At 41.0% G+C, this 14,398-nt stretch overlaps 2 protein-coding genes across 2 annotated transcripts; both read right to left on the bottom strand.

Annotated features, from left to right (window-relative positions):
* Nucleotides 1–290: 290 nt before the first annotated feature.
* tmem201 (transmembrane protein 201) lies at nucleotides 291–11,174 on the bottom strand. Its single transcript, XM_077548165.1, has 11 exons — nucleotides 10,947–11,174; nucleotides 10,641–10,761; nucleotides 10,354–10,548; nucleotides 10,113–10,292; nucleotides 8,866–9,203; nucleotides 8,597–8,794; nucleotides 4,951–5,168; nucleotides 4,436–4,498; nucleotides 3,482–3,772; nucleotides 3,135–3,254; nucleotides 291–1,438 (listed from the first exon to the last, which is right to left on the bottom strand). The coding sequence occupies exons 1-11, from the start codon at nucleotides 11,045–11,047 to the stop codon at nucleotides 1,344–1,346; spliced, it is 1,920 nt and encodes a 639-aa protein (XP_077404291.1). The 5' UTR covers nucleotides 11,048–11,174; the 3' UTR covers nucleotides 291–1,343.
* Nucleotides 11,175–11,434: 260 nt separating this feature from the next.
* On the bottom strand, nucleotides 11,435–12,614 carry LOC144060717 (forkhead box protein L2-like). Its single transcript, XM_077580503.1, has one exon. The coding sequence runs from the start codon at nucleotides 12,534–12,536 to the stop codon at nucleotides 11,790–11,792; it is 747 nt and encodes a 248-aa protein (XP_077436629.1). The 5' UTR covers nucleotides 12,537–12,614; the 3' UTR covers nucleotides 11,435–11,789.
* Between the last annotated feature and the right edge of the window lie 1,784 nt (nucleotides 12,615–14,398).

Below are 14,398 nucleotides of genomic sequence, written 5' to 3'. Positions count from 1 at the left end.
TTTGTTTACACTGTATTCAGTGCAATGCTTTACAGAAGGCCAGTTTGCACCTAAATTCTATCCTACTCATTTTGATTGTAACCAAAAATCAAAATTACATAAAAAAAAAAGCTGAAATATTTCACAGCGTTTTCTGCTTGAATTATGGCATAAACTATTTGAGCTTGACTTTTCACATTCACATCCACTTTCAGCTCCTACTTCCAGAAGGGGGTGACTGGATCAAATAAAGAATATTCAGTTCATCACACATTTCTGTATAATGCAGATATGGAATTAATACTGCTAGTTTAAAAAAACTTTTTTTTTTATTCACCCTGCAAAAAAGTAACACACATTAAAGCACAGCCATCTTTTTGCTCACAGTGATCAAAAACATATACAATAACAATCATCCCAGCGCATTTGTAATCTTAAACAGTCCAAATTAAAATCTGTTTTTTATAATAAAAATGTACAAATAAATTAATATGATTATAAATCATTGTAATATGATTTGGCTACTTGCAGTAAACACTCACCAAAACATTTCTACATTGAATTAAATTACAAAAACAAAAACCTCTGGGCAAAAACACACAGGGCAAGTTAAAGTTTCCAACAATGTTGACTCACCATTATTCATTTACAATAACTGCAGTCATTTCAGTCCAAGACGTTATTTTCATTCAAAAAAACACAGTATGTGCAGATGCATTCACAACTGAAAATTCCAAACATTGGTGGACAGTGTTTGTCCCCCTCACACCACAAAAAAAAAGCTTTATAAAATGGCGGCGAAGCACTGCTGTTCTATTAGACAGGGATACAACCTGTCTAAATGAAACTCCTCCCCTCACTTAAACATAGTTTTGTAGCACCAAAATGCCACAAGATGGCACGAAGAGCAATACACTTCCTCTTCGTTAGACAGGGCTTTGTCCTGAGCATAAAAACAGTGAATAGTTACCGTAGGTTTTAATGGATGATACAGTTCATAAAAAATATCCACCAACAGGTGAATACACAAGTTGCAAATTGCTGTTATGCAATATGTAAATGAAACATGTACTATCAACCTTTTTCTTTACCTGTCTGCATTCAAAATAAAACACAAGTGGCGACCACCTGGTCACTGTAAACTGTTAATATTCAAAAGGTGATGCTCCATCAGGGAGCAACAGTGTCAAAATATTGTGCCAGTGGCCAGCACATTATTCCAGGTCACAACACCGTTGTCCTCCTAATATTTCAAGCGACCCTCGTACACAAAACGCCATTTTCATCCAAACTCTTACAACAGGAGTCGCGGTGTCGGATATTCGAGTCTTTGTAAGCAACCACGTGGACCGGGAGAACACTGTTCATCTCCAGTTGTAGGACATCCAGAGAGAGGCAAACAGCAGGTTGGCGCTCAGGCTGACGAATAAAAGCACCATCCAAACCCGCCGTGTCGTATCTGTGCCAGACCAAGAAAATACATTTTGCTGTAATGAGGCGTTGACATTTCCTTCAGGTCCTGAGACATTCAAACTCTTTAACAAGACTGAGAAGACTTGCGGCCTGTGAATGCATCAGTTTCAATTTCCATTTGTAGCATGGGGAAAATTTACTGTAATCTCAACAAATAAAACATTAAATAACCTGCTGGGGGGGCGGGTTAACATTGGAGTGTCCATCGCTGTATACTAGGGACGTAACGATTCACTCAAACCCAATTGTATTTTCGATTCGATTTTTTTCCTTCTTTTTTTTTTACAAAAAACAAAACATGAACTTTTTGTAACTTTATAGGCTATATAAAATAAATAAATAAATAAAATTGAACTAATAATTTTGACTATTTAACTATATTTTTGTCTAATCAGTGTTTTGTGGTTAAAGTTAATATTCTGCCCTAGCAACACGTTGTCAGCTTTGTGCAGTGAGACAGAAAGTATGAAGAATGAAGCTCCAGAAGCATTGTTGAGGATTTGTGATGATTCTCTTACTATTTTCATTAACAAGGAGGTTTGTCCTTAAACTTTTCTTAATCTTCTAAAATGTATTGAAGTACTTGTGTATGCCTTTATAGATTCTGATTTTAAATTATGTAAAGGGGAGGGGTTAACTTGATGTGTTTCGCTTCTTTCCGCCGCTTCTCAAACTTGCATCTTATCATATTGTGCTTTTTTTTTCTTTCCTTTGTTATGGATTTATTGCTGTGCTTGTTTGAGATGAATCAAATCAGAAGACAAAGACTAAACAGATACTGTATCTGTTCAACAAGCCCGAGCCCTGCTGAAAACCCAGTTGGCCAAACTCTTTATATATGGCTTTGCAACAAGTGTAACAATGAGGCCCCCTACTGGACTAATAAGACACTACATCAGCAACAGTATTTCACCGCGTGTGTAGTAATTCATGGCGATAAACACACAGACGATAAAGTGCCTCATTAAGTAAACGAGGAGCCACTTACAAAACTTAAAACGTTGACTTGATTAATTACAAAAACCTAACCAAGTTTATACTGGCGTCTACAAAGACCCAATTCAAGTTTGACAGCGTCCTCGGAGATCGTTCCAAAAAAAGCACAAAGATCTAGTTGAGATGTTTAACACAAACACACTCATTGGGAATTCAGAATTACTGCATAGTGCATAACAACTTACATTATAAAACAGAGCTTACTCGTAGGGAAAAGAACACAATTCAGAGCATTTGGAATTTTCTGTGTGTTTTTGTGGAACACAAAAGATGAACCACTTGAGACATCAACCTATCAGATGTCGGTTAATCCTTTTGAAGCTTGTGGAACTGATCTCTTGTGTTTTGCTCATTATTTGGCTTTTTTCTTTTGTGATAAGACAAAAATTAAATCCATTTGGAAAGTGAAGTGCTCTTAGACGCAATGTTAATCATCTTTGTACTACAGCTTTGTCATTTGTCACTTTGGTAAAACTACAAGTTTGTTTAATCTTTTTAAAATCAGCTGTGCTTACCTCACTTTTTTGTTTGTGTTTTATCCTAGCATGGCTCATTTCCTATTGGAAACCTGGTTTACAAATCAGAACCACATGTCGAACAGCGTCCCGGCAGGGATCCTAAGGATGTTCGACCTTTATGAGCTTCGACTACGACACTAAAAGTGAAAAGGATGTCTCAATGCTTACTTTGTGAGGTGGTTCTGTTCTCTGGCAACCCTGTCGTCATGCCAACCAGTGAAGTTAAAGACCCAGACGTGCTGCTCTCGTTCTCCTTCACACAGCTGTCTTCATGTATTGAAGTCAAATCTACATAAAAACATGTTAACACAAAGAAAATGACTCGTTTTTAAATTTCAATGTGCATTTGTTGACAGACAAAGTCATAGTCAGGATCTAAACAACAAAAGCTAACAAAGTGCCTGAAGTGCCAGTGAAAGCACAACTTTTTTTTTTTTTTTTTTTGCTTGAGATCTGTGGGGCTTACTAGGAGTCCTAATTAAGGATTGCCCAACAAAGCTGTACTCCCAACTCACCACTCTGGCTGGGGAAACGCTGTATGTCTGGTGAAATGCGACCACTGTAAACGGAGGTCTGGTCCGAGTGGAGCACATGTGACGAGGACACTAGTGGGGACTTGAAAGTGGACTGTGTCTTGCCGGAGTACAACTTGTGCTTGGGGCCGCCGAGGTTGAGACGCGCCGGGCTGATGAGAGGGCGGATCTGTCTGTCCGAACCCGAGCTGGACGTCGCGGAGCCATCCAGTGAGGGAGTCGGCGAGAGCCCGGGCGATGACGGTCGACTCCATGACTTCATTGAGAAGTAGTCTGTGGCAAAAGGGGGGGGGACGAGACGGCCCAAATTAATGTCGTTTCTAACACCTGCACCGGTCCTACTACAGTGAAAGGCAATTTGTGGCCTTATATATTGCGTCTGTGAAATATGAATTAAGCAGCAAAATCCACCCGTTTTAATCGCTCTCAGGGGGCGGCCATTTTGCCACTTGCTATCGACCGAAAATGACATCACAGTTGCTCACGGCTCAGGTAACGACCAATCGCGGCTCACCTGTTTTCTGAGTTTGGTCATGTGTCGTTCGCAAACTGAGCCGTGATTGGTCGTTGCCTGAGCCCTGTGCACACGTGATGTCATGTTCACTCACCAGCAAGTAGCAAAATGGCCACCCCCTGAGATGGATAAAAAGGGGTGGATTTTGCTACTCTATTCATATTTCCCAAACACAATATTAATCACAATACCATGTTTACACAAGCGGGGGCTGCATAAAACATATTTTTGTAAAGAAAACTTTGGGGTTGACTAAATAATAATAATAAAGGTAATAAAGGTTTTATGGTAGCAACAGTTTGATCAGGGAATTGAGGACTTGAGTTGGCATCATTTCTTATGGGAACTTTTTTTCCCCTCTCAAATCCACCCGCTTCCCAAAGCAGAATGTGGTCGGCCTTAGAGATATTGCATTTCAATACCTGAGGGAGGGGAGTCTTTGTAGACTGAGGCTGGTCTGCTTCCACTGAACAAGTAGCCGGAATCTGGAAAACAAGTTTGATACAATTATAATCCCAGCATTCACTTTCAGCAGTTCTTGGGGATTTGCCTGTGCCCATGATAGCAACAAGGTTTTTCCATTGACAGGACATGGGGAGCTGGCCAGGCAAAATGTAATCTTTCACTCCTCTTAGTGGCAGAACAGTATAAATACAGCCTACAGTCTGAACAAAGCAACCTTCAGTTTCCGACACATATTGACATTAAAGAAGTCGAAGATGTGGAGGACAACACAGTGAACTAGTTTGAGCAGCATGCAGTTACTGATGTAACTACTGTTTTTTTCACCAGTTTTATACCTATGGCCTATTTTCATACACATTTACAGAAATTGTGAATTTACTATTTCATTAATGTCGGTCAGTGATAGACTACGTACAAATTTGCCCCGAGCACCCAGTGTAATTTTTGAAGACTAAGTCATGTCAGGTGCTACCTGTCATGGTGAAGGCGGAGATGGTGCCAAGGCAGAGGGCGTTCTTGAGACGGCGCGGCAGAGTGGAGAGCGAGCCCTTGGGTTTCGGGGGAGTGTTTTGCTGGTTTATGAGCTTGGAGATGTTGGGAGGAGGTGAGGGGATGAAGGAGCGGATCATTTCAGGAGTAAGCAAAGCGGGCTGGTTGCTTAGGGAGCGCATGGAGGAATCCGGGAGGTTTCTGCAAAACAAGAGCAGTGACAGACTACTAACCTGCTACTGAAATGGAATGACGCACACACAAAAAGAGAGGACAATAAGTGCGAAGACTGAGCAAAATGCATTCATTTACCACTATTTATGGACTTACAATATATATATTGATTTATTTGGGTTTTATTTTACCCTGGTTTTTACTCCATATACAGCACATTGTATGCAGCAATGGTCATTTTTAAAGTGCTTTATAAATAAAGTTGAGTACAAGTAGCGCACAGATGTCAACTCATGTACAGTTTTGCCTCACTAAGACCAAGTAGTTGTCCTACTAATATAATAATCCAATATTAATAGGTGATTGACTAATAAGACAGCCGTTCTACTAGTGTTCTTAACTGTCTTGTCTTGTGAGGCTGAAGCTCATACTAATACATGGACCTTAAGCTAGGTATCGAGGGTATTAAATAAAAGCTCAACTGGCTTTCCACAGTAGCACAAATGTTTGGGCCAAGTGTTGGCGCTTTGTGAACGGTGCCAGAGATGCTGATGCAGCTGTCAACCAGCAAGCAACAGCTGCATGTGCATGTACATCAAAGCAGCTTCACACAATGAGGCCATTTCGGCCATGTTTGACAGTTAGACGGTGGCAGTTAATTGAGTTCAAACAGAAGATGCCAATTGGTGTTTTCAATAACTATTTGAAAAGAACAGCTTTGCCTTCACTTCACATAAAAAAGGACACATGCTTATGTAAGCGGTTTATTATATATATATATACACACAGCAAATATTCCTACAAAGGCTTAAATAACATATGACTGAAAAAACAACAACAACAACAGATTTCAGCATGCAGACAACTCACAAATGAGCTTTAAAAATACGGTATGTGTTTTCACCAAACTTTTTTAAACACTACCTGTATTTCTATAAATATCTTAAAGTGCATTTATTTTCAAATGATCACTTCTAAACATTCAGAGGAAATCCCAATGGGTAAGCTATCTTTCACAGCCTGCCTGCTACTCATGTGGTCCTTGGTGGGACCCTGACGTCTGAGAGCAACATGCTGATGACCCCTTCTTTTAGACTTTTTGGCCGCCTTTCACTGGTATGCCGTCTGTTGACCCCCATTTGAGTTTGTTACAACAAACAGCCACAATGCTACATTGGTGCTAATTTACTACAAGTATGAGGGCAACACACACAAAAATACACTACGCAAAAGTTGTACATTTACAAGAATAAATATTACTAATTATTTGTGGTTCGAGTTGTAATACTATGAGGAACAAAACAAGAATTAAGTGGTTTATTACGAGAACAATAGCTTTTAATTTCAGATAATAAACTCAAAGTAAATATCAATATATTAGCTGCACATCTCGGACCATTATACTTTATAATAATTCACATAATGTTCAGGTTTATTAATGCCACAGTGCTATTAAAACATTCACTACATTAGTAAAACACAAATGTGCTTGGCGTATGAAGCCATGACTACATTTTAAATAACATTTTCAAAAATTAGTGCTCTTAAAAACGCATGCTTACATACAGCATCACAACTAAAACCGGTGTTTATCACACCTCAGTGTTTTCCAAACTTTGAGCCAAGGTAGCCATTTTACAAAAGAAAAATCTCAACACCAGTAAAACAAAAACGCTAATGATCTTGTGTCAACTTACTCCCAATTTGACCAACTCAGTGCAAAATCTGGGCCCGTTTAATTCAATACCAAGCTCATATACTCCCAGGGAGCCATCCATGCCTTATTTTATGAATGCTGACAGGTGGATTCAAAGGTTGATTGCCTCCTGCCCTCTAACAGAAGAGCATTTAATTGTTCTGTCTTTCACGATACATCCCTGGCACAGATAGACAAAAATATATTGTAATTTATTTCATTTTCAGGCAAATTCAGTGAAATTGGTTAATTTCCTGCAGCACCCTGGCTGGGAATCACTGCCTCAGATTGTATGCACCAGGGAAAGTTGGACACTTGACATCAAAACAAGCAAGGGGACAGTGACAGAGGGCTGAAGCAAAGGCACACACCAGCCAAATGAGTCATTGTGGTAAAATGAACATGAGTACGCTGTTAGAAAACCCACGTGCACAGCTTTTTAAAGTTGGAATAATTGGCAGTATACTATACTACAAGACACTTGATTAGGAACACCTGGCACTATTGGTTCACTTATGTTATCGACTCCAATTTGTCTGTACAACGGTTCAACAATTGCTGAGGGAACATTCCATACAGATGCTGGCCCTTTATGATTTGTTCATCCATGATATAACTAAGCTGATTCGTTACGTTTAAATGTTGAGCTACTGGGCAGGGGAAGCCATTTCAGTGCAAGTACCGCCCATTTCAGCTTGATTAAGGGAGCATCAGAGGATGTACTTGTGGTCATCAAGGTGGATGGCCTCGACCATGGCTGCAAACATGAATGTGAAAAAGCTACTGCCATATGATTGGCTGATTAGATATTTATGCACAGTTATGATCAGCTGATCAGGTGTACCTTATGAAGTGTCCAGTGAGTGTATTCACTTTTACATCTATGAACAGATGTGGGAAGAGAAGTCCACATGGCTAGAACACATTGGCTGGTATGTGGAGGACAAGATGAACAGACAGTAATGGCTACATTCACACATTCAAGGTGGGATCGTAAGTTTTGACCGTTTGTGTTTGTAAACAAACAATTCAAATCGGACTCCTCCCATTGCTCAACCCCCGCTCTTCTCGTCAACATCAACCGCTCTGTGATTGGCTGGAGGGGTAAACATTGAGTTTCCGCCCAGAAACGTCCCTCTTATGGCAAAACACAGGCTGGGGGTGGAAGTTGATGGCAAAATCCCCACCACACATTAACAGAAGTCCAGAGGTGTTGATTGAGAAGGATTTCATGCGTATACATACAGTGTTTACGAAGTGTTTATTTCTGAGTGAAAACTCAAGACCCCACCTTTAAATAGTACAGAGGGGAAATGGAAAAGAAAAACAAACTACAATGTGCCAAGAAAAAGTTACAAATCAACTGCTTTTCCAAAAGGTTTTCAGACGCTCATCATCATTTGACAAGACTACAGTGCAACATAATATCAACAGCAAATTCTCAGCAAAGATAATTCTTAACTAATACTAATATTTTGGTCTATGTTTTTGTAAAATAAACTTCCCAAGAAATGTGGCAAACACATCCAGTGCAACTTGACGGGTGTGATTTACAGCCCTAAAACCCAAGTAAGTACTTTTTGTAAAAGCATTGTGGCATATTTAAGGTTGACGGTGAAGTTGTTTTGTGTCTCACTGACTCGCGTCTCAAAATCCTTCCAACACATATATTTTTTGCATGATTCTGGTTTTGTCAAAGATGAAAAACGAATGTGACGCAGCAACAACAACTGAAGTACATCAGCGCTGAGTTTCTGACCTTCGATATCTGCCTCTTCGTTGACCTAGAGGGTTGCGTGTCGCTACGGCGGCAGCAAAGCTGACCAGGCAACAGAGTACCGTGGTGACATGCGTGGCAGTCCAGCTGGACACATCATCCTCAACGTACACTGCCAGCAGGTGACAGCACAACACCAAGAACCACAGCACTGAAGACACTATGTCGATTCTCCTCAACCTGATAATCACACCAAACGGATTATTGACTTTTCCTCCTCAACCAGACATCCACAGCGGGATGCGACTTACCTGGCGGCTCCTGCCAACAGCAGACCAATGAGACACGATGACAGGCCGACACAAGCGACTGCCATCTGATGAGCTTGTCCGAAGAGCCACGAGAGCTTAGCGTACTCTACAAGTGGAACTGGGAAGTGCTCGATCAGGTTGTGCCATGCCTGTGCGACTCCATCGCTGCCATTGTTGCCGGCCGACACATTATGGCCGCCAGGTTGGAGAGAATTCAGTCCTCCATTTGACGTCTGCCGGTCGGCCGAGAAAGACATAGCGAGCAGGAAAGCACAGATGAGGAAGGAGAGGCATCTGAGCAGAACAACCGCCAGAGGAAAGGACGCAGAGAGGGAGCCCTGCGAAGAGATCAGAAACGCTCCATCAATGTGAACTTGACGGAGAAGGATACACACCTCCTCCCAACACAAATAAATGCATTATAAAAAAAGCCGCAGTTAATCTAAACTGCAGTAAAAACGGAAGTATGTGTGTTGACTATTCAACATTTTTTGGCTATGACATTCATTGGAAGCAGGAGAATATTGGTGCTTGATGGTTGCACCTTTTCAGAAGCACACGCTTGCATTATCACGTTTTTTATTGAGGGGAATGTCTGCGCTATTCGGCCGTTGCCGCTTACAGCCGCAGGGCACTTGTTTTTTACAGCTAATTGGCAAAAAAATTCTGCTCAGCTGAAATGCCGGCACTGTTGACACCGTCTGCAATGGCACGGACAGACAGATGTATGGAGGAGCTGAAGGGAGTCAGCGTTTGAAAAGTAAAATGAAGAGGATCAAATTAAGACTGCACAATGGAACTATTTTTTTCTGTATGTTGCTCACCAAATGGATACCGCAGTTGCTTGCTTACGTTCAGATTTAGCTTGGAGCAGACTTAAGTGACGTGATGCAAGCTGTGATTATGAATTCAAAGGTTCACTGGTGAAATAAGACTTCGAGTCACTCATCTTTCATCTAAAACCACTTATGTAATGTGTTCTGTAAAGTGTTTTGTTAAAGCTGCAGTTATTGAGTTGAGCTGAGGCGTTTTGTACTTTTTTATAACCTAAAAATGCCTAATACAGCACGGCGTTATACTGCAGATTACTTGAAATGTGCATGATTTTAATGTGCATGTTTAAAAAAAATAAAAAAGTAAATAATCAATTTAAGTATAGGCACTAAACATTTTAAGTGTAGTTTAAGTCCAGCTCTGGATCATAGCTTTTTACACATTGGCTTCAATCTTGGTAGGTCTATACATACCTTTATGAAGCCCTTCAGCGACTCTCGCGTTTGTCTAAGATGATTGCTGAGCAGCACAGACCTAAGTTGGCGATTCTGATATTTGATGTAATAGTCCACAGCTGCCTGACACGGCCTGCACAGTTTATAGTGCTCCTCCAAGTGACACTTGTAATGGTCAATCTCTTCATCGTAGTTCTCCTACAAAATTAAAAAGGAAGGATTACCCTGATAACGGCAAAGCAACATTTTTTATACATACATCATCCTTTGGTATGAAAGAAGCCAGTAGCTTGATCTTAGTTGATTGGTTGTGATTGCACTTCCTGCAAAGAAGCATCTTGGAGTTCACCCACTGTGTGGTACCAAGAGTCACTTGAGTAGGAATGCTGCCAAACACTCCATGGTTCAGATCTTCTGTGTACTGGGCCGGAATTGGCTTGTTGTAGTCCCCATTCTGATATCAGGACAAATAAATGTTTAGTAATGCAACAGCTATAAAGCATACTTCTTATGCCATGAGTGTTATGAAGAGTGCGGACAACTTACATCCTGAAAACCATTGTACTGGTCACAGCTGGGGCAGTCCCAACAGTTTCTGTTGCCAAATGGAACTACTGTGTTCTGATTACAGAACCAGCAGTTCACCGTAGCATTCAGGGGCTTTTGCCTGTCAATTGAAGGAAACATTTAAAATCATAACTGTACCAAAGTTACGTTACTACGGGACATTATAAAAAGCAATCGAAGACGCATTATTATGCATACAACATTACGTTTGCATGTAGTTTTACTGTTTGTTGCTGATGTTAGTAGGTTAGTATGAGTGGAGGTACACAATCGTGCCGTTGTTACCTGTTAGCTAGCTTGTAGATGAGCGCGCCGCCCGCCACAAAAGCTGTAGCGCTGCACAACACTTGAGGATATAGTTGCAGAAGGTCTTTGAAGGCATCCATTGCATGAACATAAAAAAGCTGTTTGGTAGAGTAAATAGGAACTTTATTTTATTAATGACTTATTAGTGTCCATGTAACACGCCGTCAGAACGCGGCAAAAGAGTCTGTCTTTTGTCTATGCAGTATGCCCATGTGCCGGAAACGGAAACTACGTCACAGGACGCGTTCCAATATGATTGTGGACATTTGTCTGATTTTTTTCTCTCCCTTTTATCTAATTTACACAACAAAAATATTCGCCATAATAGTTATATTCCAAAAATAAATTATAATTATAAGTGTTGCATTAGAAATAAAAACTTACAAAGGTTTCGACCAACTTCTGATCTGCTTGGTTCATAAAGGAAATACAATAACCTTGTTTAGTTTTCCACAAAATACGTTTATTTAACAAACACGATGAATTTTACATCACGTTAACATTTTAAGCGAGTGAAAAGTGCTTGAACTGCCAACAAATAGGGAAAATTTGAGTTGGCTGTAAAAAAAAAATTCGACTTTGGTACCAAAATAACATTGGTTAGATGTTTGTTTTTTAATCGAACGGGTAGGAAACATGATGTAGGCTATTTTACATCAAGTAAACATTTTAAACATGTAAAAACTGCTTGAACTGTAACTGCTTGATTATAAACGTCGAGTTGGCTGTAAAATATTTCGACTATCAAAGAACTGTATCAAAACACAAAATGTTTTTGGTTTTTTAACGAACGAGGGGATAAGTTACAGTAATTAACGGTAATTACTGCTCCAATGGCTCGACGTTTCCCCCTGTGGTGGTGAAGTCGAAGACTCCCTCCCAGGAGCTGGTGACCAAGTTGGAGTTCACCAGCGGTCTTGGGACGCAGTACTGGTACCCGTCCTGTGGCACCCGAACCGGCTGCTGATGGTAGACGGGGAAGTACGTCGGCGTGGAGTAGGGGCTCACCGGAGGGGAGCCAATGCTGATGCTGGCGGCGTGGTTGCGGTAGAGAAACGGAGGCGCGGTGTAGAAGCTCGGCTGTGGCGAGACGGGCTGGCACATGGTCCACATGGAGCACACGTGCGGCGTCGGTTGGTTCGGGTGGGTCGAACTCGTCAGGTTACTTTGGGTTCTCACCGTGCGACGACGACGACGCCGACGCCGGAACTTGCCCTCCTCAAATATGTCCTCAAAAGCGCGGTCCAGCATCCAGTAGCCGCCCCTCTTGGCCTCCCAGCTTTCCATTGGCGCCTTGACGAAAAACTCGTGCGTGGACAAATTATGTCGGATGCTGTTTTTCCACCCTTTTTCGTTGTTCTGATAAAAGGGGAACTTGGAGGTGATGTAATGGTAGATGCCGCTGAGAGTTTCCCTCTTGGCCGCGCTCTCGTTAATGGCCATGGCGATGAGAGCCGCATACGAATAAGGCGGCCTCTTCGCCCAGCGGTTTTTCTTATCGACCCCGGCAACTTGGGGCTCGGGCCGAGTCGAGCTGGAGCTGGTGTCTGGTGGAGATTTGTCAACCATGGCGACGTTCGCGTCCTCGAAGACCAAAATGAATGATGTGCTCTCAGCAAAGCAGGTTCGCAGGTGTCCCACTCCTTGAGGTAGTGGCTCAGTCTTATTTGACCATGTTTACATTTGGCACGTGAAGTTTAGGGACTTGCAGAATTTTCCCACGGTTCAACTACAGCAGTCGAGCGTGAGAAAATCCTAATGTGCACGTGTTGTTTTTTTTTAAATACTAACTATCGTTTAACTGACATTGGGGGGATGAGTCGTCCATGATGAGAGCTGATTGTCCTCATAGGTGACCCTTAAAATATGTTCTCACCGAGAAACATTTACTCAACTAGTGCCTGAGTAAAAACAAATGCATAGATAGATACTCTCCTTTGAACTTTGTGCTGACAGCGATGCTAAACTAATCAAGGTCCATGCTTTCCAGGACAGTTGCACATGCTAATATGGCCATCACATATGTCCAATCGTCTTTGATGGGATCATCATATATCAATAACTGTGGCTAAAACGTTTATTCATGCAATGATCTTCTCACAGAATATTGTGTGCCTAGCTGGTCTCTGACGTGTGCTTCCATGCTTAAACTCCTGGAAATGTTGTATAAGAGAACACTGAAGGTTCTTGTTGGAAACCACAATCATACCACTAATGCAATATACTGGAGAAATATAAGTTACTAAGTTTTAGTAACTTTATTAAGTTTAAAAAATGCATACAAATTTCAAAATCATAAACAGCTTACCTCCTACACTAGTTAATACATCAAACAGAAACCTGTCTGTGGTTCGATGAGCATCACCACCAGTGCCAAAGATAAAGAGGTGACTGCGTTGTTCCATTGAGGTGCACCACTTTTGGTCAAATGGTCATGTCAGTCATTGGTGGCAAATTCTGGAACATGTTACCAATTCAAATCAAGGAATGTCCAACACTGGGCACTTTAAAAAATATTTAAAGGAGTCGACTTAAATATGTGCACACCTGAATTGAAACCTTGAACACTTGGACTTTCAATTTGTGTAATAAGAAGTGTGCAAAGGTTTTATGTATCTGATTGTATTTTTGGACTATTACTTGAGTGTACCTTGAATTTTTTTTAAAATATAACTATTGATATTTGTATTGGTTTTATCTTTTATACTGTTGATGATACTTGTATTATGTTTTTAGTCTTTAAATGTGTTGTTTGCAAATTTGAAATTTTTCTTGTTATTAGAACACGCCTGTACATTCAGGGGGACTAACTATGGAAATCAGCTTTGTGACTGTAACAGCAGTTCATTAAAAAAAAAAAAGTATTGAAATTAATGTACAATGTCCCATATTGAACAAATAAAAATCAACCAATCACACTTGCCAACACTGACACGGGGTTTAGCTTGCTGTAGCATAATAAATCTGTTTGTGACGAGAGCAGCGCAAGCCAGTAAAATGTGACCAGTCTCTGCCTGTTGATAGCACCATGTTGTGGTTTAGTGGCGTTGTGGCGGATTGCAGCCAATCCTGGAGCAAACAGACTTAAACAGCTCGGTTCTGCGCCGTTATATTGCGATTTTCTTTCGCCATGAGCCGATTACCAGTTTGGCATTTTACTGTGGTTTTAAAAAGTCAAGGTTTCAATAACCACTGGCTATCATTGATAAAGACTAAAGAGTTCTTCTTTTCATTTTTGAGCTCCACAAAGTGAAGCCTTATTGGCAGATTATTATGTCCATTAATGTGCAGACAACAATTTGTGCGCTAACGACAACTTTATCTATCACAGACTAACAAATGCTATCACCCTGTGATCCGAGTTGCGAAGTCGGAAACAAAAAAAATTAACCCGACTTCACCGACCAGTTTAAATCTGACGTCACTGAGAG

The sequence above is a fragment of the Vanacampus margaritifer genome, chromosome 1, assembly GCF_051991255.1.
Source record: "Vanacampus margaritifer isolate UIUO_Vmar chromosome 1, RoL_Vmar_1.0, whole genome shotgun sequence".
Taxonomy (NCBI): domain Eukaryota; kingdom Metazoa; phylum Chordata; class Actinopteri; order Syngnathiformes; family Syngnathidae; genus Vanacampus; species Vanacampus margaritifer.
Note: the sequence above shows the minus strand (reverse complement) of the source record. Positions and strands in the feature narration are given on the sequence as shown.